General features: G+C 38.1%; 1 protein-coding gene across 38 annotated transcripts in view; it reads left to right on the top strand.

The window, feature by feature from the left end:
• ATXN2 (ataxin 2) overlaps positions 1-25883 on the top strand; it is a 127301-nt gene that overhangs the window by 27370 nt on the left and 74048 nt on the right. For 37 of the 38 annotated variants that reach the window (XR_012325142.1, XR_012325141.1, XR_012325140.1 and 34 more), the window contains exons 2-5: positions 5283-5319; positions 7125-7184; positions 7666-7737; positions 8324-8474. Coding sequence is in view for 11 of the 38 variants with exons in the window: in XM_019950141.3 (XP_019805700.2) it covers positions 5283-5319; positions 7125-7184; positions 7666-7737; positions 8324-8474 (320 nt within the window). In the remaining 27 variants the exon portion in view is untranslated. The remainder of the gene's footprint in view (positions 1-5282; positions 5320-7124; positions 7185-7665; positions 7738-8323; positions 8475-25883) is intronic. The other variant, XM_073790082.1, reaches the window with a different exon arrangement.

Raw genomic sequence — 25883 nt, 5'->3', positions numbered from 1 at the left:
GCCTATGTTGTCTGATATTAGTATACCCACTCTAGCTTTCTTGTTCGCATGCTATGTCTTTTTCCATCTTTTTACTTTCAATCTATTTATATCTTTCAGTCTAAAGTATCTCTTTTATAGACAGTTTGTAGTTGGATCTTCTTTTTTTTTTTTTTAAATCAAGTAAGCCTATGTTAAGCAATGATTTTACCAATTTACTCTCAGTTGCCTTTGACCACAGTCTGCACTATTTTTGAGAGCACCCTTAGGCATGAACTTCTCTACACACTGTTGCAAATGAATTTCATTTGGAGCTTACCTTTTTTTAAAAATTTTATTTTTTTATGTTTGTTTGTTTGTTTATGGCCCCTGTGTGGCTTACAGGATCTTAGTTCCCTGACCAGGGATCGAACCCGGGCCCTTGGCAGTGAAAGTGCAGAGTCCTAACCACTGGACCGCCATGGAATTCTCTGTTCTTTTTAATTGTGGTAAAATATACATAACGCGAAAGTTACTGTTTTAACCATTTTTAAATGTGTGGTTCACTGTAGTTAAGTACATTCCAGTTGTTGTACTAGTACCACCTCTATTAAGTTCTAAAACATTTTCACCCCCAAAGGAAGCCCTATACACATTAAGCATTTGCTTCTAATTCCAACAGTCCCCCAGCCCCTGGGATCTACCATTCTACTTTCTATTTCTATGAATTTGAGTACTCTGTGTATCTTACATAAGTAGAATCATGTAATAGTTGCCCTTTCGTGTATGTCTTATTTCACTTTGCATGTCTTCAAGATTCATTCATGTTGTAGCATGTATCAGAACTTCATTTAAGACTGAATAATATTCCATTGTATGGATGGTACCACATTGTGTTTATACATTCGTCAGTGGACATTTGGTTTTTTCCCACCTTTTGCCTTTTGTGAATAAAGCTGCTATGAACATTGGTGTACAAATATATGTTAAAATCTCTGCTTTCAATTATTTTGGGTATACATTCAGAAGTGAGATTCCTGGATCATGTGGTAATTCTATGTTTAGTTTTTTGAGGAACTGCCATACTATTTTTCACAGTAGCTGCACAGTTTTGCATTCCTAGAAACTGTACAAGAGTTCCAGTTTCTCCACATTTTTGTCAGCACTTGTTATTTTCTGTTTATAATAGCCATTGTTTGTTTATAATAGCCATCATAGCTCATTGTGGTTTTGATTTGAATTTTCCTAATTACTAGTGTGACTTGAGCATCTTTTCATGTACTTATTGGCCAACTGTATAAACTTCTTTGGAGAAATGTCTGTTCAAGTCTTTTGCCCATTTTTGAACTGAGTTGTATGGTTTTTTTTTGATGTCGAGTTATAGGAGTTTTTTTTTTTTTTTTTTGCGGTACACGGGTCTCTCACTGTTGTGGCCTCTCCCGTTGTGGAGCACAGGCTCCGGACGCGCAGGCTCAGCGGCCATGGCTCACGGGCCTAGCTGCTCTGCGGCATGTTGGATCTTTCCGGACCGGGGCACGAACCCATGTCCCCTGCATCAGCAGGCGGACTCTCAACCACTGCGCCACCAGGGAAAGCCCTGTAGGAGTTCTTTATGTATTCTAGATATTAACCCGTTATGAGATATGTGCAGGTATTTTCTACTGTTCTGTGGGTTGTCTTTTTACACTCTGATACTGTTTTTTGCACAAAAGTTTTTAATTTTGATGAAATCCTTTTTATACATATTTTTTCTTATGTTGTATGCCTTTGGTGTCACAGTTAATAAATTATTGCCAAATTCAAGGCCATGAAGATTTTCCCTTTTTTTTTTTCCCTAAGAGTTTCATAGTTTTAGCTCTTAGCTCTTAAATTTAGGTCTTTGGCTCCTTTTTTTTGGGGGGGGGGTGCTGCGTTGGGTCTTAGCTGCGGCAGGTGGGATCTTTCATTGCAGCGTGCAGGCTTCTCTGTAATTGTGGTGCATGGGCTATGTTGCCCCGCAGCATGTGGGATCTTGGTTCCCTGACCAGGGCTCAAACCTGTGGCCCCTGCATTGGATGGTGGATTCTTAACCACTGGACCACCAGAGAAGTCCCCAGAATCATTTGTTGAAGAGACCTTCCTTTGAATGATCTTGACCCCCTTGTTAATAATCAATTGCCCGTAAATATGAGGGTTTATTTCTGGGCTCTGTATTCTATGCCGTTGGTTTTTATGTCTGTCCTTAGGCCAGGACCACACTGTTTCAATTACTGTAGCTTTGTGATGAGTTTTGAAATTGGGAAGCCACACTTTGCTTTTGATTTTTGTGTACCTTTAAATGTTATAATTTTTCCTGCACATTTTGTTTTCTTCACATGCCATTATTTGTCATCTCTTAAGTGAAATTTACCACATCCTGGATTTTACGGACTTGTAACCTTATGGTATCAGTTAACTTACTCTTCTACCCAATGTTCCCTCTAAACTGGTAGATAAATACACTTGATTAAATCCAGGCTTCCATTGTGTCATATCTGAAGGCTTTTTTTTTTTTTTTTTGACTTAAGGAAATTGTAAAAAGCAAGAAGAATGATATAATGAACCTCTGCACACCCATCACCTGGCTTCAGCAGTTACCAACTCATGCCAGTCTTTTTTCATTTATAACCCCGTCTATTTTCTCCCTCCTGTATTATTTTGAAGCAATATGAACTCTTTATTATTATTTTTGTAAATTTCTTTATATTAATTTGGCATTTTGATTCACATTTTAACCTCATGTTCAGTGGTTATTGGAAATTTAGAATCCTGGATATTGTTGTTTTGCTAAATCTGATCTGTCACATTATAGGTATATTTAGGACTAGGATATGACCTTAGCTTTTTTTGAGTCTTTTTTTTTTTTTTTTTTTTTTTACTGTATGAAATATTAGAATGCTTTTCCTGAAATACTAAAGGAAAAGAGTAAAAGTCAAGCATAATCTGAGTGGATCCAAAAAAGAAAAAAACAAGAATGAACGTGGGCTTTACCAGTTTCAGAGAATGTTACTGTGGTATGCTAACATTCCCTTTGGGTGTCCACCCACCTGGTAGATTAGTGGAAATCAGTGGTTTCTATACTGATTTTGTACGTTTATACCACTCTGAGTCTTTTATTTTCCTTACTGACCAGTTTGTTCTACTAAGTAAACTGGATTGATTCAAAGATACAACTGTACAATCAATTAAAAAATAATGTGACTTCTGTAATGGAGTTTTATGTTTTAAATTTTTTCGCGGGCCTCTCTGTTGTGGCCCTCCTGTTGCGGAGCACAGGCTCCGGACGCACAGGCTCAGCGGCCGTGGCTCACAGCCCTAGCCACTCCACGGCATGTGGAATCTTCCCGGACCAGGGCACGAACCCATGTCCCCTGCATCGGCAGGCGGACTCTCAACCACGGCGCCACCAGGGAAGCCCGTATTTTAAATTCTTTTAAATAGCATTGTGGGGATGCTGCATAAGTTTAAGGGCACTTAATTCGTGTCATTTGTTTAAGTCTTTTAACTGTGGCATCACAGCAACCACTAGGATAAGATAAAATGGCAAGACTTAGCCATTTTTTAGTCTTTGACGGGACTTCCCTGGTGGTCCAGTGGCTAAGACTCCACGCCCCCAATGCAGGGGGCCAGGGTTCAATCTCTGGTCAGGGAACTAGATCCCACATGCCGCAAGTAAGAGTTCGCACGCCACAACTAAAGATCCCACACACGGCAACGAAGATCCCACACGCCACAACTAAGACCCAGCGCAGCCAAACAACAAACAAACAAATAAATAAAATCTGTTTGTCTTTGGCTGCAGACTACAAATAAATAGAAAAACAGTACATTCAAATGGTATTTAAAAGATGTAGAAATTGGGTTAGGCTTTATTGTCAAGTTCATTCCTTGTGATACAATGTCAGAAAGGCAACATAATCTAGAAATGAAAAGTCTATACTTCGGATCACCTGGTTTAAATACCAGCTCTGCTGCTCTTGAACTGGATGATTTTGGTCAAGATGTTTAGCTGCTAAGGTACAGTTTCCTTACCTGTAAAGTAGGGGAGAGATTTGACATAATGCTTACCATAGTGTCTGGTTTGTCATGTTTTATAAATGATAAATTATTGGTCATATTCCTTAAGAATAAGGAATTTATCTGTGCTGTGTGAGAGGTAGAATGTTAGAAGTGGAAGGAATCTCAGGTGATTTGATTGAAGACATTATTTTCTGTCTTCTTTTTTTTCTTTTGGCCGTGCCACACGGCATGTGGGATATTCCCCGACCAGGGATTGAACCTGCGCGCCCCCTGCTTTGGGAGCACGGACTCTTAACCACTGGACCACCAGGGAAGTCCAAAGACATTACTTTCTAGATGAGAGAAGGTAAATGAGAGTTGGAGACAGTCAGCTGACATCGGATTGCTAATATCAGTACCGCTTTTCTGAGAATTGGCACCATTCATACTGCTGGGCTTTTTCACCTGAATTGTGCTTCTCTTTGAATGTTTGAAGTTTGTGGCTTTATTTGAGTGTTGTGATTATTTTATTAGAATGAGATTACAATACTGTTACTCAAGAGTAACTAATTTTACTTTATTAATTTTTTTATCATTTCATAAAGGGCCTAATTTTTTCCATTGGAGCAAGCCTTACAGTGTATTATGTTTTCTAAGTTCACTTGAAAATAGAGTTCATGTTACTGGAAATTACTTGACAACTGATGTTGGTGTACTGCACTGTTTCAGAGGGAGGGGTTTGGCAGGGAAAGGCACTTGTTATATAGATCCTGACAGAGGCACTTATTATTTAAAGTGAAAGTTCTTTGAATGATTCAACTTATTTTCAAATATCTATCTGCAGTTGTAAACACAGTACCTATTTTTAGAGGTGAGGGAAAAATATGGGCGGTAACTTGATGTTAGTCAAATATGTCAGTTAAATCAGGAATAGAATCTATATTTTGCTCCTGGGTAGCTTTTTATAGCAGAGTGAGTGGTTACTTTTGGAGTAGAGATTATTATATTTGGTATTGGTTATTTCTTTAAATAGGTTGTTTTTATTTTTACTTTATTTCATTTTGATTGTGGTCACATTTCTTTCCTCCTTCCTCCCTCACTTGACCCCTACCTGTTCTGGGCCTCTGAGCCAGCAAAGCGCAGCGAGAGTCATACTTATGTAGCCTTTATACTTAATATTAGATGAGCCCTCCCCACAGATAGCCTGTGTGTTTTTGGATGGAATTATAAGATATTTTAAATTTGAAAAAAATTTTTAGCTTGTTTAGCCTGTTGAATTTCATAAATATAACATTTAATCTTTTCAGAGGCCGAAACAGTAGCAAAGGACTGCCTCAGTCTACGGTGAGTAACTTTAATGTTACTTGTTTGGAAAAATTGATAACTAAAATGTGATTTCTAAACCACAGACCAAAAGCCAAGGCCAAAAAATAAATAAATAAATTGTCTTCTATCTCAGATAACCTTTGCAGATTAATATGGTTAGCTGTAAGACCATTAGCTATATCAATTGGTTTTTTTTTAAATATAAATTTATTTATGGCCGTGTTGGGTCTTCGTTGCTGTTCACAGGCTTTCTCTAGTTGCAGTGAGCCGGAGCTACTCTTCGTTGTGGTGCATGGGCTTCTCGTTGTGGTGGCTTCTGTTGTTGCAGAGCGTGGGCTCTAGGCGTGCGGGCTTCAATAGTTGCAGCGTGTGGGCTCAGCAGTTGTGGCTCGCAGGCTCTAGAGTGCAGGCTCAGTAGTTGTGGCACATGGGCTTAGTTGCTCTGCGGCATGTGGGATCTTCCCGGACCAGGGCTCGAACCCGTGTCCCCTGCATTGGCAGGCAGATTCTTAGGACTTCCACCTGCCACCAGGGAAGTCCTATCTGTTGTTTTTTAATGATGACTCTATGTGTAAAATGCAGAATTATCTGTAAATTATATTTTTATTTTTCATGCTTAATCATAACAACTCATTTGTTCTTTTATAAATGACTAAAGGCAAATATAAATGATAAATGAGGTAAATGGAACACTGGGACTGGAGTTTTCAAAACTTTGGGGTTTTGTTTTTGAAATAATGTGCTTTTATTTCTTTCATTTTTCTCCCTTGGAAAAGGGCCTTCTGGTTTTAAATTTTGGAATTTTATCAGTGAAATTAAGCTGGGCACAAAGGACAGAAGGTGCAAGTTCCACAAGATGCAAGAAATATAAATGAGAAGCTGTCACTATTTTTTGAGACTTCACCTTTATTGTGGACAGATTTTCTTCTTTAGAATCAGGACACATGCTTATGTAGTGTGTAATAAGGAGTGATGTGGTTTATTAGACCTTAGAGCAATATCATTGATTCAGATATGCTAAGAGAAGATAGTCAAGGGTCTTCTACAGAGGTTCCCCTTCTACCCCATTTATTTTATTTTTTTATTTTTTTAAGCATAGGATTGATTGATTGATTGATGGCTGCATTAGGTCTTCGTTGCGGTGCACAGGCTTCTCATTGCAGTGGCTTCTCTTGTTACGGAGCACGGGCTGTAGGTGCGCAGGCTTCAGTAGTTGTGTTTCGTGGTCTCCAGAGCTCAGGCTCAGTAGTTGTGGCACATGGGCTTAGTTGTTGTGTGATATGTGGGATCCTCCTGGACCAGGGCTGGAACCCGTATCCCCTGCATTGACAGGTGGATTCCCAACCACTGCGCCACCAGGGCAGTCCCTACCCCATTTATTTTTTAAGGTATATTTAACCCTATTTAGTGTACAGTTCTGTGAGTTTTGATGTATACAATTGTGTAACCACCACCACAGTCAAGGTAATAGAACAGTTTATCACCTCCAGAAATCCCTCATGCCAGTTTGTAGTGAATCCTACTCTTCAGTCATTGACCTGTCTTCTGTTCCTGTGGTTTTGTCTTTCCTCATATATGGAAGTTCACTTTTGATTTTTTGTATCATGTATAGTCAAAACATTGTTAGTTGTTATGACTGATTTCACTTTTGAAAACTTACACTCCATAAGGAGGCAAAAGATTGTAGTAAACCAAATCTCCCTTTAATGACTGTAAGATATTATAAACCTAACTAAATATTTTGTAACAAAAGAAGTGCTAACTTTAATATATATACAGAGATAAATAATGAGTGCCAATAATGTTTTTTCTTAATATTCCAGATTTCTTTTGATGGAATCTATGCAAATATGAGGATGGTTCATATACTTACATCAGTTGTTGTAAGTTATCAGAGTATTGGGGAGAAACTGCCTTGTGAGTGGAATAAAATAATTTCATGAAGTTAAAATGTGAATGATTCTCAAAGTAACATTTCTTAGGTCATGTTTAATCAGGATGACTAGAAAACAGATGAGAACTCTATTCAAGCCATTGCAACTCACTATAAAAGTGTTCTTGTTAACCCTGCTGTGTACGAAATAATGTTGCTAGTTGATTGTCCTTACTGCATTATTTTGTCGCTTAATAAAACGGGAGTCAAAAATACTAAATTTCACTATTTAAACTTATACTGCAGACTCTGAGCAAGGCCTCCTGAAGAATTTTGAGAATTTGGTGTATTGTTAATGTTTTAAAATTTTTTATTCTGTCAGTGGTTACGTAATATGTTGAATGAAGCTATTAAAAAGTAAAATGAAAGCAGTTATCCCCCATGACTTCATAGCACAGTGTTTCTTTGATAAATTAATTGTATGTTTTTAGGGATCCAAATGTGAAGTACAAGTGAAAAACGGAGGTATATATGAAGGAGTTTTTAAAACATACAGTCCTAAGGTAATTTTTACTTTTTTTCTTTTTTTTAAATGTAAACCCCCTTGAATCATCAACTACTGTATATGTTTGTATGGCTTCCTTGTAGTGTTTATTAGTTTCTGATTTAGCAATTTATAGTTGTGAGGCAGGTATGTTTGTCACATTTTCATGCATAGTACTTTACTTTTAATGCGCTGTTTAAAACCACTTTGAATGATTTCGCTCTGCAGTTTCAAGTACTGATTACTTTATAGACGGGTTTGTGTATTCAAAAAGACTTCTTGCTCTTTGTGCTTATTAAAATATTTTTGCCTTTGCAAGTATTATGGACTAGAAGAGTGGTCTGGCGTTTCATTGTTTTCCTCTTTACCACTATTGTGCTTAAGACAGACCATGGTAGTAAAGACCAACTTTTAGATGAGAGGATTTTTGAATATTGGAATAGATAGTAGATCATATTTCTGAGAAAAAGGTATGATTATAAGGATGTCTTGAGATAATTTTTTACCAAAGGCATATAAGAAATAGTACCTTGATGTGCTAAAGTATTCTTGTCAGATTTTATTTTATAAATGTTTTGAATATTTACTTATGTTATTCTTCCTAGTGTGATTTGGTACTTGATGCTGCGCATGAGAAAAGTACAGAATCCAGTTCGGGGCCAAAACGTGAAGAAATAATGGAGAGTATTTTGTTCAAGTGTTCAGATTTTGTTGTGGTACAGTTTAAAGATATGGACTCCAGTTATGCAAGAAGAGGTGAGTTTTGATTTCCTAAATATGCTTCATGGTTTATTAGATATATTCAGGCAAAGACTCTCTGCACTAATCATACAGACTTTTCTTTTTTCTTTCTTTCTTTTTTTTTTCAAGAAATAAGAACTTTTTTGATTAAGACAAATGGAAATTTTAATGGACTTTTTTGATTAAGAGAAATGGAAATTTTAATGCACTTTTGCTGGAAAATATTTAAAACCTCGGGGGAAGATTCCTTGGTACTTTTGGTAGGATGAATAATGAGAGTTTGTATTCTATTAAAAAATAGTTTGTAAAGAATTTTCTAAAGTTGTATGATCAAGAATGCTACTGATTATACTCAACTAAAAATTTCTTGTCCCATTTGACTTAGTGTTTTAGCTTATATGTTTTTAGTTTTATAATGTTTATAAATAATACTTACAGTTTTACTATGCTTATTGTTCTGTAAATAGTTTTCTAACTTGTAAAGAAATCAAAGCACAGGGCTAAGGGAGAAAGGCAGAGAGCTATGGATAGAAAATGATTGTCTAATGAAGTTGAAAAACGTAAAGAAGTAGAACATGTATACTGGAAGAAGCATTCAGAGTATGGGACTATGTTTTAAGAATATAAAAGCGGTGATGCAGTTATGTTAAAATTTAGTCTGTTTCAGGTGTCTGTTGAGGAGGAAGATATGGGAATTGCTGTTACTCATTTGGAGAACATACTCTGCAGTATTGAGTGTTCAATAACACATTGAAAGGCTCTCCTGAGCAATTTTGAAATTGGTTCTAAAATTCTCAAATGATTTTTTTTGGGGTGGGGTTCAAATTCTGTAGTCATTTCTGTTGCAAATTATAACAGCAGTTCTTGATTTTCATTATTCAGTCTATACCAACAGTTGTTTTCATTGTTGCACTGATTATGCTGTTATTTAGAAATTACAAGCCTCCAGAAAGTTAAAGTCTTTCTCTTGGACCTCTTAATAAGGTTTCACCTTTAGTTAGATTGCTTTTTCAGAAGCTGGCCAGGCTAGATACTCTGTAGCTGCTTTTGCATTGCTGATGAAAGCACTGTGTTTTGATCTTGTGTTTTCCTAAATGTCTGTGTCTTTGATTCACAACTCTTTGTCTAAGAGTCCTTCAGTGGCCTGTACAAGGAAACAAGTCTGTTTTTAGCGACTGCCTTTGGAGTTGATTATGTTTATGTCCAGGAGCACAAAATTATTTATATTTATACTTATACTATTGAAGTATTTCACTGTTTTAAATTTAAAAAGTGACTTGGATCATAAGTCAAAAGGAAAAATAAAATTTTAGTTGAATTTATCACTTAGCACTCTGGAAAAAGTATTGGCAACAACAGCAACAGATGTTCCCTGGTCTATTGGGTACCAGGCCATTTAGCTAAAAGCCATTCACAGTATGCTTTGGTTTTTGTTCTTAAAGGTAATTGGCATTTCCCAAGTTTGGAAAGGTAGATATTGCTTGAAGACATGTATGGTATCCATCCCATTCATTGATCCCATTAAAAATTAATGTCTTTAAATTTTTACTTTATTTTATTTTATTATATCTTTATTTCTCAGGTAATGTGTGTTTATTGTAGAAAGCCAAGAAAATGCAAATCAGAGCAACAGCTTTGACAGTGTTCAGTACACTCGTAAGGGGATGGATGTATTTTACTATGTACATAAATAGTTTTTTTGATGAGGACATCTAGTAGTGGAGTAATTTCAGGTATTTTATTTAAAGACTGTAGTGGTTTAGTGAATTATACAATTCTGTCCGGTGCATAGTATCCTGAAAATAGTATTAAGTCATGTGTTTAGGATTTCAGTTCTCTTAATCCTGATTCTTAACACTATCCTGGCAGAAGTTGCCTTTATAAAAGTATTAGTTTGGAAATACTATAGAGAAAAATTTTTTAGAGTAATTAATTGGCATAATTTATTGTGAAAATTAAGGCACTTAGTACTGCTTTTAGATTTATATTATTTTGTGTTAAACACATACTCATATTTCTAGTCTCCTTGAGTAAAGGAAGGTAGGATTTAACTAGTGATTCTTAGTGCTGGTTTCACATTTTAGTCTCCATGGGTTTTAAAAATTGCCTAGTTCTCACTTTTGGAGATTCTGATTTCATTGTAATTAGCCTGGGTGAGGGTCTGAGTATTTGATTCTGAGGTGTAGTCAGGCATGTGAGCCGTGAGTTTCATATGATAAGATCCTAGGAATGGCTCTGTTCTGGAGGTCATGAGGATTTGTACTTTCTTTCCTTACCTCACAGTGCCCTTTCTGTCTCAGAATTGTAGATTATCTTGAATAGTCCCCACTGGTATCAGTTTGATACCACTTTGCTATGTTTTAAATGGGTAGATGGATTGAGGGCTTTTTTTTTAAGGATTAATGGAAGTGAATGAGTGATAAGAACAAAAAAACTAATATTACATCGTAGCTTCCTAAAAGAAGAGGGAAATTTGTTTCCTTTCTGAGCTTTTATCTTATAATTCTGTTCTGTAATAGTACTGTCAACATCTTAAGTTGATCATACGTAACTAAAATCAAGTGCCTATTCTATGTGTTGGAGTCTGTGCTAAGCATTTTATGTGCATTTTTTCATTTAATCATCACACCTTCTTTCTGAAATGGGTGTGATTATTATCCACATGTTGTAGGTGAGGGAACTGAGACATGATTAATTAACTTGATAAAGTGAGGACACAAACCCAAATGCTGTCTAACCCCAAGTCATGCTCTTAAACATTGTCCTATAGTGACATAAATTATGTGGTCTAATTTATTGTTTAGCTGAGCTGGTTCAGAATTAATCTGGATTTACCTTAAAGGATTTCCCCACAAATAAAGCCAAAAGTAAAAAACAAAATTCTCATGCAGAATAAATATGCAGATTATTATATTGTTCAAAAATTCTTTTCCTTTTTAAATGTTTGGCTTTCTTTTGGGGAAAACTGCTTAGAGTTAGTAAGGTCAATGTGGTTTTTAAGTTTTTAATGCTAACTTCACTGATTTTAATAAGGTTTAAAAGTCATTCATATACATACGCAAATGAATAATAGGCCTAGAAATAATTGATATCTTAGGATATGGTGAATAAGTTTCATCTGACCTCTTGAATGTTGTACACATACCAGTTTGATTTATGGGCAAAGTGAAAAGTAGCTTTACATCTTGCAAGCCGTGGGTTCATTTTGCACATGTGTAATTAGAAGAGACCATCAGATTATCACTGGAAAATTAGTGTGTGTTTTATCTTTTATTTGAATTCCAGTGCAGACAGATCTGGGATGCTCTCATTTTCCCCTTTTCATTTTGCCATCTTTTTTTTAGGGCATTCAGCTGCCTTTGTATCTGTCTACCTTGGAATTGGCATATTGTTGCTACTCGATTTTTACTTGGTTTTCTGTCTCTTTCCAACATCCCTTTCTCATCTCCTTTTTTCCTTTATTCTCTTTCTGCTCTTCCTATTGCTCCTTTATTCATATGTTGCTCTTTGATTTAATACCCCAACTCAACTGTATTTTAGTTTTGTGGCTTCTCTTCTTTTGTACTTCCTTATCCCATTCTCTCTCATGCTTCTTCTGCTTCATTTCCTTTGTACTCTTCTCAGCCTGTAGAACAGGGATCAGCAGACTTAAAGCCTGTGGACCAAATCGACTCATCAATAAATAAAGTTTTATTGAAACACAGTTATGCCCATTCATTTATGCATTGTCTGTGGCTGCTTTAATGCTACAGCCATAGAGTTGAATAGTTGTAATAGAGACTATATGGCTTTCAAAGCCAAAAAATGTTTACCATCTGGCCCTTTATAGGAAAAGTTTGCCAAGTCTAGACCTAGATTATTTTCCCTACTGCATTTCAGCTGTTATGGTTGTTCAAAAATACATATTGTACCAGCTTTAGTGAAATAACACAGAACATATTTTGTCTCAACACTCATCCTTTGACTCTAGATTCATCTAGTACAGTGTAATTTCATCTAATTCCTTATTTCAAGTTAGATTTAGTCTTAAGACTCACTTTTGCTTGCCAGCTCCTTTGTCACAGTAAGTGAAAAACCATACATGAGAAAATTGGTTATTGGGAATGCTCTCTATAATCAACTGTCCCCTCCCCCATCTACAGATTTATCTTCCCCCTTGCCATCACTGTTCTCTTTCCTTTGGCTTTAGTAGAGGAGATATCTCACTTCCTGTTTAATACCAGCTTCTCCAGTCATGCCCTTGACTCTGTCCATTTTACCATTCCTGCGTTCTTGCTCTTTTATGTCACGTCTCTGTGTCCAGACTCTTCAACCTCTTCCTTTCCACTTACTCTTTCCCTTTAGCCTGACAACTGGTTCAAGTCCTTCTCATCCTAAAAAGGATCCCTTTTTATCTTGAATTCTTCTAACTACTGTTCTGTATTCCTTTCTTATCCAAATTTCTTAACTCGCATTTTCTACTGACTCCTCCCATGAGGAGTAGTCTGCCTTTTATGCTTACAACTTGGAAACTTCTGAGGTTACCAGTAACCTCTAGTTGCTAGATCTTTTGGACTGTTTCAGTCTTTACTGCTGCATTTGACACTGTTGATTTCACCCTCCTTCAGAAGCTGCTCCTCTGTTTTTCATGGGTCTTATTAATCAGTTCTTTCCTGCTTTATTCTTGGGCTTCATTTCTGTCACACTGCCCTTCAATGTGTTTGTGTTCCCCTAGGGTTTCTTTTTTTCTTTCTTTTCTTATGACATGAACTTTTTTTTTTAATAATAACAATTTTTTTAATTGTAATTATTTGCTTGAGTGTCTCTCTCTCACTTTTTCCCACCCCTCTTTTGTTTGTTTGTTTTGGCCATGTTGCGCGACATGGCGGGATCTTAGCTCCCCGACCAGGGATCAAACCTGTGCCCCCTGCAGTGGAAGAGCAGAGTCCTAACCAGTGCACCACCAGGGAATTCCCTGACACGAGCTTTTAAGGTTTAGTCTCTTTAACAACTTTATTTATTTATTTTCTTTCTTTCTTTCTTTCTTTTTTAATTTTATTTTTTTATTTTTGCCACACCTTGCAGCTTGCAGGATCTTAGTTCCCTGACTAGGGATTAAACCCGGGCCATGGTAGTGAAAGTGCCAAATCCTAACTACTAGACCACCAGGGAACTCCCTTTCTTTCTTTGCCCACTGCTCTTACCCACATGTCAGTCGCTTATATACTCTCATAATATCGGCTATCACATAGAAGCCTCCTCTCCAGCATCTCTCCATCATTGCCCTTATACCATGTCGTATTATAATTAGATGTTTCTGTCTCCCCCATTATGAGTTCTGTGTGTATGTATACTGTATTTTTTTCATCCTTGGAGCCTAGTATGGTGTTTTGTCACACAATATGCTCTCAGTATAAATGTTTTTTTTTGGGGGGGGGGTGCTGAGTTGGGTCTTTGTTGCTGCTTGCAGGCTTTCTCCGGTTGTGGCGAGAGGGAGCTACTCTTTGTTGCTCTGTACGGGCTTCTCATTGCGGTGGCTTCTCTTGTTGTGGAGCACGGGCTCTAGGTGTGCAGGCTTCAGTAGTCATGGCACATGGGCTTCTATAGTTAATGGTGCACGGGCTTAGTTACTCCGCAGCATGTGGGATCTTCCTGGACCAGGGATTGAACGCGTGTCCCCTGCATCGGCAGGCGGATTTTTATCCACTGCGCCACCAGGGAAGTCCCAATAAATGTCTTTTGAATGTGTGAAATTAGGGCCTTCATATACTTTTTTTTAAAATATATTTATTTATTTATTTATGGCTGTGTTGGGTCTTCGTTTCTGTGCGCAGGCTTTCTCTAGTTGCGGCGAGCGGGGGCTACTCTTCATCACGGTGTGCGGGCTTCTCATTGTCGTGGCTTCTCTTGTTGTGGAGCACGGGCTCTAGACGCACAGGCTCAGTAGTTGTGGCACACGGGCTTAGTTGCTCCGCGGCATGTGGGATCTTCCCAGAGCAGGGCTTGAACCCGTGTCCCCTGCATTGGCAGGCAGATTCTTAACCACTGCGCCACCAGGGAAGCCCCATATACTTTTAAAGAAGCAGTTTCATGCGAAGAACAAGAAAGCCATAAGTGGTCTTATGTCTACAGCCAGGCAGCAAATACTTACTGAGCTCTGTAATGTATTCATTGCTATGCTAATTGCTATAGACAGTACAGAGAAATTGAAGACCTAATATATTTTGGGTCCCTTTTGAGAACTTAGGGATACTGTATACCCTCACCCTACACAAAACACATACGCAGAGACTTCTAATTTAATTCTGTGGTGTTCACTGTTTCCTAGGGAGTTCATGTACTCCATGTTAAGAAGCTCTGCTGTAGGCATTTTCAGAGTTGGAGATACCAAAGCATGTGAAAGAATTCAGGAAAATGGAAAGTTGAAATTGGTGGCATTGAATCCCATATGGAGTTCAGAGACATGAAAAATTGTGTATGTTGTAGTAGTTGGAGGAAGTCGGGTTGTGAATGTGTGATTAGAGAGCAGTGAGAAATAAAACTGTACAGTTTATTTTATTCTGGTGTTGCACTGTTTTGTTTTCATGTGGTCATCCTGTATGTCTGATAGGGTGGGGTCCTATGAGTAACAAAGAGGGATCTTTTCTGAAGGGCATGACATTAGGAGTGCCATGTCAGTCGCTAAGGAAGAGGCAGATCCCAGAGCAGGATGTGGCCTGAGAATCCTTAAATTCTGTGTTCCAGATTCATTCATGGGTGGTGCTCTAGTATGGTGGGGCTGGCCACAGCCTTGCAGCTGAGTAGGCACATTCTTGGAGCAAGGAGTGCAGTAGGTTCTATAGATGGGCAGGGGGTGCTAACATTGGACAGGCAGGCAGCTCTAAAGCTGGAGAAGTGATTGGGATCGACAGCCTGCCCTTTGGGCAGGAGGTAGGATAGGCCCTGTGGTAGGTAGGCAGGTGGGGTGATAGATAGGCAGGTGGTCTTGTGGCTGGCGTCTGTCCAGGAAGCTGAGCAGGAAAGCCCTGTCAGGGGGTTGTCTTGGGCCTGTGGGCTTTGGGAGTAGCTTTTCTAAGTAAGTCCATGTTCTAATAGTCTTCTGTTAAAACTGTACTGTTAGAAAGTTTACTACCTCAGCCTTGCTGTGGGCTAGTTAGAGAAGGATGTATGTCCATGTCAGGGCCAAACAGTAAATGGAGATCCATCAGCATTTACTGAGGCCAGTATGGAGGTGGCACAGAGTTTATTGAGATTTAAAAAATTAAACAGGTATGGTGGAACAGGTGATGGAAACCTAAGCAGTAGTAGTTTCGCTACATAATAGGGAAGTATTGCATGTTTATTAAAATATATGGTTTCATTTATTAAAATTTTATCTCTATATGTTTTTAGAGCATACAGAAATTATCTGCTATATTCTTCATGTTTATAACTTTTCTATTTTTAGTTTTTCGAGGAACCTCCATACTGTTCTCCATACTGGCTGCACCAGCTTACATTCGCATCAACAGTATAGGAGAGTTCCCTTTTCTCCATACCCTCTCCAGCATTTATTATTTGCAGACTTTTTGATGATGGCCATTCTGACCAGTGTGAAGTGGTAGTTTTGATTTGCATTTCTCTAATAATTAGTGATGTTCAGCATATTTTCATATGCTGTTGGCCATCTGTATGTCTTCTTTGGGGAAATGTCTGTTTAGGTCTTCTGCCCATTTTTTGATTGGGTTGTTTGTTTTTTTGATATTGAGTTGTATGAGCTGTTTGTATATTTTGGAAATTAAGCCTTTGTCGGTCTCATCATTTGCAAATATTTTCTCCAATTCTGTGGGTTGTCTTTTCGTTTTGTTTATGGTTTCCTTTGCTGTGCAAAAGCTTATAGGTTTGATGAGGTTCCGTTTGTTTATTTTTGCTTTTATTTATTGCCTTGGGAGACTGACCTAAGAAAACATTGCTACAATTTATGTCAGAGAATGTTTTGCCTGTGTTCTCTTCTAGGAGTTTTATGGTGTCATGTCTTGTATTTAAGTCTATGAGCCATTTTGAGTTTATTTTTGTGTATGGTGTGAGGGAGTGTTCTAACTTCACTGATTTACATGCAGCTGTCCAGCTTTCCCAGTACCACTTGCTGAGGAGACTCTCTTTTCTCGATTGTATATTCTTGCCTCCTTTGTTGAAGATTAATTGACAGTAGATGTGTGGGTTTATTTCTGGGCTCTCTATACTGTTCCATTGATCTATATGTCTGTTTTTGTGCCAATAAAAAAGGTAGCATTCCTGAACTCCCTAGTAGGTAATTCAGACAAATCCAGGACATTTTCAGGAAGACAGTTTACTTGGTAGTATTGTCTAATGCAAGTACACCCAGTTACTGTCTGGTTTTAGTTTTATTTTTTCTCTTGCTCTGCAGAGTCTCAATAGAGTCTTATGAACGCCAGATATATTAAAAAACTAGTAATACAGCAGGGCAATAAAGGAGTGTGGATAAATTGTCTCCACCTTAATTTCTGATCAGACCTGGCAAATAGTTTTAAGTGAGAATGTGCACTTGAACAGTTGGTCTTCTAATTTATACTCCAGAACAACAGTCTGAATCTGTAAAATGTTTTATATATCTGCAGAGGAAACAGAATGGTGTTTGTATAGCTGTTTAAGGATTGGAATTAATTTTGTCTACTGACTTTTTCTTAACCTATTGCCAAACACTTTTGCTATAAGTTTAAGAGTTGTTGTAAAAAGACTACTGTATTGGCTAATAGTATTGGAAGACACTTCCCACATTCTGTTTTCTGATTCCTGAATATTTCTGAATTTACCTTGGATTTTTTTGCCCTAAATCTTCTATAAAATCACTTTCTTTCCCCTTTCCCTTCTGTGTCTCCCCTTAACTTTTGACTTGAAAACAGTACCTTTTATTAAAAAAACCCTCAAACAAAATTAGACTATTTCATTCTTTCGGATGGCATAGGCTAAAGGCTCCTCCTCCCGCCTCAAAATGGGGTTCTGAACCAGGAGCCTAATGGAGAAGCTGAAAACAGAATGTTCACCTCCGGATACCACTCCACAAAGTGTATCTTTCTATTGAGGTTTTTGTTAGAATTTTGCCTGACCTATTTTGGAGATAATGTAGGAATTAGAAATCTAATGTTCTGTGGCATCTATCACCTTGTTTTTTAAATACAGCAGGCCTCGCGAAGTGGACTTCGATTTTTCTCTTGTTCTTCTGTGTTACATTAATCTGGCTTTGCTGTAGAATTGGTTGTGCATTTGATCCTGTGGAATCTTGACTACTGATCTTCATTCACATTTTTCAAAGGAATCTGGTTTGTGGGTTTAAATTTTTTTCCCTGGTACTTGGTTGATTTTTTAAGTCAAATATAGCAGCATTTTTTTAAGATATTTTCAATTATTTTATTTATTTATTAATACATCTATATTGGAGTATAATTGCTTCACAATACTGTGTTAGTTTCTGTTGCACAACAAAGCAAATCAGCCATATGCATACACATGTCCCCATATCCCCTCCCTCTTGAGCCTCCCTCCCATCCTCCCTATCCCACCCCTTAAATCATTGCAAAGCACCAAGCCGATCTCCCTGTTCTATGCTGCTGCTTCCCACCAGCCAACTATTTTACATTCGGTAGTGTATATACGTCTGTGCTACTCTGGCTTCACCCTCCCACCCCATGTCCTCAAGTCCATTCTCTATGTCTACCTCTTTATTCCTGCCCTGCAACTAGGTTCATTAGTACCCTTTTTTTTTAGATTCCATATATATGCGTTAGCATACGGTATTTGTTTTTCTCTTTCTGACTTACTTCATTCTGTATGACAGACTCTAGGTCCATTCACCTCACTACAGATAACTCAGTTTTGTTCCTTTTTATGGCTGAGTAATATTCCATTGTATATATGTGCCACATCTTCTTTATTCATTCATCTGTCGATGGACAATTAGGTTGGTTCCATGTCCTGGCTATTGTAAATAGTGCTGCAGTGAACATTGTGGTGCATGTCTCTTTTTGTTTTTTGTTTTTTTCTCACACACACACACACACACACACACACACACACACACTGTATCTTATTTTTACAAGATATAAATAAACTGACACCAAGCATTTTAAATGGATGACCACAACAAAAGCAACAATGATTGCAATTACCAAACATGAAACACACTCGTACTATGTCATAATATTGATATTCAGTCCAGTAATCCTCCACTGTAACAGCTCCTTTACTTTGCAGTGAAAATTGATTTGTATATATTTTGCCTCTGAGTCCTTGTGGGATTTTTTTATTATTATTATTCAAACAAAGTCACAAAAACTATAATCATCCTCATCAGTTCACTCAGTCCCATGTAATTAATTTTTTTTCTTCTTGATCTTTTGTTAGCACTTTTATGAATTCATTAGTTTTCCATTAGAGTTCTGAAAATGCTTATTCATTCAGTTCAGCAGTATAGTCAGTTACCAGAAACCTGTACTTGTCAGTCTTTTCCATGAATTCCTTGAAGATGAAACCCTTTTATAGGAACATTTTTGCAAAAGCATCAGAGTACACCCAGAACTGTCTGTAAATGACAAAAGACTTAAAAATGACCATGGTTAAAGATTTGATGAAAGTTCATAATAATGCAATTGACAAGGAAATTTAGTTATTTCTGAGATATACATTTTAAAGTAATAACTAGAATTATGACTTATAACATTATACCAGAACATAAAAGATTTTTAGGAATTTCATGTAATGTCTGAAACATTTATATTAACATATTTCCATACAAATAAACCAAAGAAAGTTTAGTATTGGTTGTTTTTTGGTTTGTTTGTTTTTTTATATGCAGGTTCTTATTAGTCATCAATTTTATACACATCAGTGTATACATGTCAATCCCAATCGCCCAGTTCAGCACACCACCATCCCCACCCCACCGTGGCTTTTTCTCTTTTTGAATTATGGTTTTCTCAGGGTATTGTCCAGTAGTGGGATTGCTGAGTCATATGGTAGTTCTATTTTAAGTTTTTTAAGGAACCTCCATAGTGTTTTCCATAGTGGTTGTATCAATTTACGTTCCCACCAACAGTGTAGGAGGGTTCCCTTTTCACCACATCCTTTCCAGCATTTATTGTTTCTATCTTTTTTGATAATGGCCATTCTGACCAGCGTGAGGTGATACCTCATTGTAGTTCTGATTTGCATTTTTCTAATAATTAGTGATGTTGAGCATCTCTTCATGTACCTCTTGGCCATCTGTATGTCTTCCTTAGTGAAAAGTCTATTTAGGTCTTCTGCCCATTGTTTTAACTGGATAGTTTGTTTTTTTGATATTGAACTCCATGAACTGTTTGTGTATTTTGGAGATTGATCCTTTGTCTGTTGTTTCATTTGCAAATATTTTCTCCCATTCTGAGGGTTGTCTTTTGGTCTTGTTTGTGGTTTCCTTTGCTGTGCAAAAGCTTTTAAGTTTAATTAAGTCCTGTTTGTTTATTTTTGTTTTTATTTCTGTTATTCTAAGAGGTGGGTCAGAAAAGATCTTGCTGTGGTTTATGTCAAAGAGTGTCTTTCCTATGTTTTCCTCTAAAAGTTTTATAGGAAACTTTTTTATGTCAAAGAGTGTCTTGTCTTACATTTAAGTCTTTAATCCATTTGGAGTTTATTTTTGTGTATGGTGTTAAGGAGTGTTCTAATTTCATTCTTTTACATGTAGCCGTCCAGTTTTCCCAGCACCACTTATTGAAGAGGCTGTCTTTTCTCCATTGTATGTTCTTGCCTCCTTTGTCATAAATTAGGTGCCCATATGTGCATGGGTTTTATCTCTGGGCATTCTACCCTGTACCATTGATCTATATTTCTCTTTTTGTGCTAGTACCATACTGTCTTGATTACTGTAGCTTTGTGGTATAGTTTACAGTCGGGGAGCCTGATACCTCCGTTTTTTTTTTTTCCCCTCAAGATTGCTTTGGCTATTTGGGGTCTTTTGTGTTTCCATACGAATTGTAAGATTTTTTTGTTCTAATTCTGTGAAGAATGCCGTTGGTAGTGTGATAGGGATTGCAGTGAATCTGTAGATTGCTTTGGGCAGTATAGTCATTTTCGCAATATTGATTTCTTCCAATCCAAGAGCATGGTACATTTCTCCATCTGTTTATGTCATTTTTGACTTCTTTCATCAGTGTTTTATAGTTTTCTGAGTACAAGTCTTTCGCCGCCTTAGGCAGGTTTATTCCTAAGTATTTTATTCTTTTTGTTGCAGTGGTAAATGGGAGTGTTTCCTTAATTTCTCTTGCTGATTTTTCATTGTTGGTGTATAGGAATGCCAGAGATTTCTGTGCATTAATTTTGTATCCTGCAACCTTACCAAATTCAGTGATCAAATCTAATAGTTTTCTGGTGGCATCTTTAGGATTTTCTATGTATAGTATCATGTCATCAGCAAATAGTGACAGTTTTACTTCTTCTTTTCCAATTTGTATTCCTTCTATTTATTTTTCTCTTGACTGCCATGGCTAGGGCTTCCAAAACTATGTTGAAAAAGAGTGGCGAGGGACTTCCCTGATGGCGCAGTGGATGGGAATCCGCCTGCCAGTGCAGGGGACACAGGTTTGAGCCCTGGTCCAGGAGGATCCCACATGCTGCGGAGCAACTGAGCCCACATGCCGCAACTGCTGAAGCCCGTGTGCCTAGAGCCCGTGCTCCACAGCAAGAGAAGCCTGCACACTGCAATGAAGAGTAGCCCTCACTCGCTGCAACTAGAGAAAGCCCGCGCGCAGCAATGAAGACCCAATGCAGCCAAAAATAAATAAATTAATTAATTAAAAAAGAAAAAAGAGTGGCGAGAGTGGACATCCTTGTCTTATTCCTGATCCTAGTGGAAATGCTTTCAGTTTTTCACCATTGAGTATGATGCTTGTTGTGGGTTTGTCATATATGGTCTTTATTATGTTGAGGTAGTTTCCCTCTATGCCCATTTTCTGGAGAAATCCAGAAACACCCATTTATCATAAATGGGTGTTGAATTTTGTTCAAAAGCTTTTTCTGCATCTATTAAGATGATCATATGGGTTTTATTCCTTAATTTATTAATGTGGTGTATCACATTGATTGATTTGCATATATGAAGAATCCTTGCATCCCTGGGATAAATCCCACTTGATCATGGTGTATGATCCTTTTAAAGTGCTGTTGGATTCTGTTTGCTAATATTTTGTTCAGGATTTTTGCATCTGTGTTCATCAGTGATACTGGTCTGTAATTTTCTTTTTTTGTGATTTTTTTTTTTTTCTGGTTTTGGTATCAGGGTGATGGTGGCTTTGTAGAATGAATTTGGGAGTGTTTCTCCCTCTGCAGTTTTTTGGAAGGGTTTGAGAAGGATCTGTGTTAGCTCTTCTCTAAATGTTTGATTGAATTCACCTGTGAAGCCATCTGATCCTGGACTTTGGTTTGTTGGAAGATTTTTAATTACGGTTTCAATTTCATTACTTGTGATAGGTCTGTTTATATTTTCTAATTATTCCTGGTTCAGTCTTGGAAAATTGTACCTTTCCAAGAATTTGTCCATTTCTTTGTGGTTGTCCATTTTATTGGCATGTAGTTGTTTGTAATAGTCATTGTATTTCTTCAGTGTCAGTTGTGATTTCTCCTTTTTCATTTCTAATTTTATTTATTTGTGTCCTTTCCCTTTTTTTCTTGATGAGTCTGGCTAAGGGTTTATCAATTTTGTTTATCTTCTCAAAGAACCAGCTTTTAATTTTATTGATCTTTGCTGTTGTTTTCTGTTTCATTTATTTCTGCTCTGATCTTTATGATTTCTTCCCTTCTACTGACTTTGGGTTTTCTTTGTTCTTCTTTCTCTAGTTCTTTTAAGTGTAGGGATAGATTGTTTATTTGAGATTTTTCTTGTTTCTTGAGGTGAGATTGAATTGCTATAAACTTCCCGCTTAGAACTGCTTTTGCTGCGTCCCATAGGTTTTGGGTCATCATGTTTTCATTGTCATTTGTTTCAATGTATTTTTTAAATTTCTTCTTTGATTTCTTCAGTGATCTCTTGGTTATTTAGTAGCGCACTGCTTAGCCCCCGTGTATTTGTGTTTTTTTACAGTTTTTTTCCTGTAATTGATTTACAGTCCTATAGCGTTGTGGTCAGAAAAGAAGCTCGATATGATTTCAGTTTTCTTAAATTTTCCGAGGCTTGCTTTGTGACCCAAGATGTGATCTATCCTAGAGAATGTTCTGTGTGCACTTGAGAAGAAAGTGTATTCTGCCACTTTTGGGTGGAATGTTCTATAAATATCAGTTAGATCTATCTGATCTGTTATGTCATTTAAAGCTTGTGTTTCCTTATTTATTTTCTGTTTGGATGATCTGTCCACTGGTGTAAGCGGGGTGTTAAAGTCCCCTACTATTATTGTGTTACTGTCGATTTCTTCTTTCATGGCTGTTAGCATTTGCCTTATGTATTGAGGTGTTCCTGTGTTGGGTGCATAAACATTTGTAATTGTTATAGCTTCTTCTTGGATTGATCCCTTGATCATTATGTAGTGTCCCTCCTTATCTCTTGTAATAGTCTTTATTTTAAAGTCTATTTTATCTGATAGGAGTATTGCTACTCCAGCTTTCTTTTGATTTCCATCTGCATGGAATATCCTTTTCCATCCCTTCACTTTCAGTCTGTATGTGTCCCTATGTCTGAAGTGGGTCTCTTGTAGACAGCATATATATGGGTCTTGTTTTTGTATCCATTCAGCCAGTCTGTGTCTTTTGGTTGGGCCATTTAATCCGTTTACATTCAGTGTTACCAATATGTATGTTCCTATTACCATTTTTTCAATTGTTTTGGGTTTGTTTTTTATGGGTCTTTTCCTTCTCTTGGCGTTTCCTGCTTAGAGAAGTTTCTTTAGCATTTGTTGTAAAGCTGGTTTGGTGGTGCTGAATTCTCTTAGCTTTTGTTTGTCTGAAAAGCTTTTGACTTCTCTGTCGAATCTGAATGAGATCCTTGCTGGGTAGAGTAATCTTGGTTGTAGGTTTTTCTCTTTCATCACTTTAAGTATATCTTGCCACTCCCTTCTGGCCTGCAGAGTATCCACTGAAAAATCAGCTGATAACCTAATGGGGATTCCTTTGTATGTTATTTTTTGTTTTTCCCTTACTGCTTTTAATGTTTTTTCTTTGAATTTAATTTTTGCTTGATTAATATGTGTCCTGGTGTGTTTTTCCTAGGGTTTATCCTGTATGGGACTCTCTGTGCTTCCTGGACTTTGGGTGACTATTTCCTTTCCCATGTTAGGGAAGTTTTCCACTATAATCTCTTGAAATATTTTCTCAGACCCTTTATTCTCTTCTTCTTCTGGGACGCCTGTAATTCGAATGTTGGTCTGTTTAGTGTTGTCCCAGAAGTCTCAGAGATTGTCTTCAATTGTCTTCAATTCTTTTTATTCTTTTTTCCTTATTCCACTCCTTGGCAGTTATTTCTGTCATTTTGTCTTCCAGCTCACTTATTCATTCTTCTGCCTCTGTTATTGATTCCTTCTAGTGTATTTTTCATTTCAGTTATTGTGTTGTTCACCTCTGTTTGTTCTTTAGTTCTTCTGTATCTTTGTTAAACATTTCTTGTATTTTTTCAATCTGTGCTTCCGTTGTATTTTCAAGATTCTGGATGATCTTTACTATCATTACTCTGAATTCTTTTTCAGGTAGATTGCCTATTTCGTCTTTATTTATTTGGTCTTGTAGGTTTTTTACCTTGCTTCTTCATCTGTGACATGTTTTTTTGCCATCTCTTTTTTTTTTTTTTTTTTTTAATGAGTGGGATTGTGTTCCTGTTTTACTGGTTGTTTGGCCTGAAGCTTCCACCACTATTGGGTAGAGCTGGGTAGGTTATTGGGTAGAGGTGGGTCTTGGTGCTGAGATGAGGAACTCTGTGAGACCTCACTCTGATGAATATTCCCTGGGGTCTGAGGTTCTCTGTTAGTCCAGTGGTTCGGACTCGGAGCTTCCACCGCAGGAGCTTCTGCCTGAACCCAGGCTCGTGAATCAAGATCCCGCAAGTCATGTGGGGCAGCAAAAAAAAAAAAAAAGAATTAAAAAGAGAACAATAACAAAGTAAAAAATAAAATTAGACTAGGAAACTAACAGATGTTAGAAAGAATGTAAAAATAATAATATAGATGAATCAGCAACCGGAAGGTACATCAGTACCGCAGTAGTAAAAAAGAGAAAGGGAAAAGGAAAAAAAAAAGGGAGGGGGGGAAGGCCTTGGCCCTGGAGAGCAGGGCCTAAACAAGGGTGAGGTTTGGGTGGTGGGCAGAGCCAATGCTCAGGACCCACAGGGCTGGAAGGAACAGAAGGGGCCCAGGTGTGCCCCCCACCCCTGGTCTCAGGGCAGGGGACCTCACCTGGGAGCCCAGCAGCCTTCCTGGGCTCGAGTGGGCATGGCAAAGGCCCTCCTCTCCTCTCACCTGCTCCTCTGGTCTGAGTTCTGGGAGGGCCCCTCCCGCCTGCCTCTCCTGATCTCTTGGGCCTCCCTCCTATGCCCCCAGGACCAGTGTGGCTGGCTGGGGGTGGGGGGAGGGCCTTGGAGGGCAGGGGACTGGCCTGGGAGCTCAGCAGGTTCCCCTGCCCCCAGTGGGCGGGGCAGTTGCCCTCTGCCCTTCTCCTGCTCCCCCTGGACGGCCCCTCCCACGTGCCACTCCTGATCTCCCCAGCCTCCCTCCTGTGCCCCCAGGACCCATGTGGCCTGGATGGGGCTTTGTGCGGGGGGAACTGGCTTGAGAGCTCAGCAGGCTCCACTGCCCGAGTGGGCCAGGTGATCGCCCTCTGCTTCTTTCCTGCTCTTCCTGGAGAGCCCCTCCCACCTGCCTCTCCTGATCTCCCTGGCCTCAGGGGCACCAATCTCGTTTGGCCTCCACTTCTCTCCCCTTGGTCCCCCTACATCCCACTGGTTTACTCTGGGGTTCCTCCTCTCTTCTTGGGGGTCAGAGTTCCCCACCAGCGGCCGGCAGGCGCCCTAGTTGTAGGGAGATGCTAAGTCTGTGTCTTCCCACACCACCATCTTGACTCCTCCCCCCAGCAGCATTTTAAGTGATAAAATTTCTGAACAATTTCAGCTCAACTTCTAATTTAGCTAATTTAAGGTTTTAAGAAAATTGCTTTTCAGATGTTAAATTACTAATTATAGTGCCTTTATGTTACATAAAGGGCCCAGTAAAACTAAGGTGAAATATTTTATCTTAAAAATGTTTTGCCTAAAGTTTTAACTAGGGAATCCAATTTGTACATCTCACAAACAGAGTTTATTAGTAGGGGAAATAAGAACTATTGCATATTTATTTATTTATTTACTTTTGGCCATGCTGCGCCACATGCATGCATGCGGAATCTTAGTTCCCGGACCAGGGATCGAACCCTTGCCCCCTACAGTGGAAGTGCAGAGTCTTAACC

The sequence above is a fragment of the Tursiops truncatus genome, chromosome 13, assembly GCF_011762595.2.
Source record: "Tursiops truncatus isolate mTurTru1 chromosome 13, mTurTru1.mat.Y, whole genome shotgun sequence".
In the NCBI taxonomy this organism is placed as follows: Eukaryota; Metazoa; Chordata; class Mammalia; order Artiodactyla; family Delphinidae; genus Tursiops; species Tursiops truncatus.
Note: the sequence above shows the minus strand (reverse complement) of the source record. Positions and strands in the feature narration are given on the sequence as shown.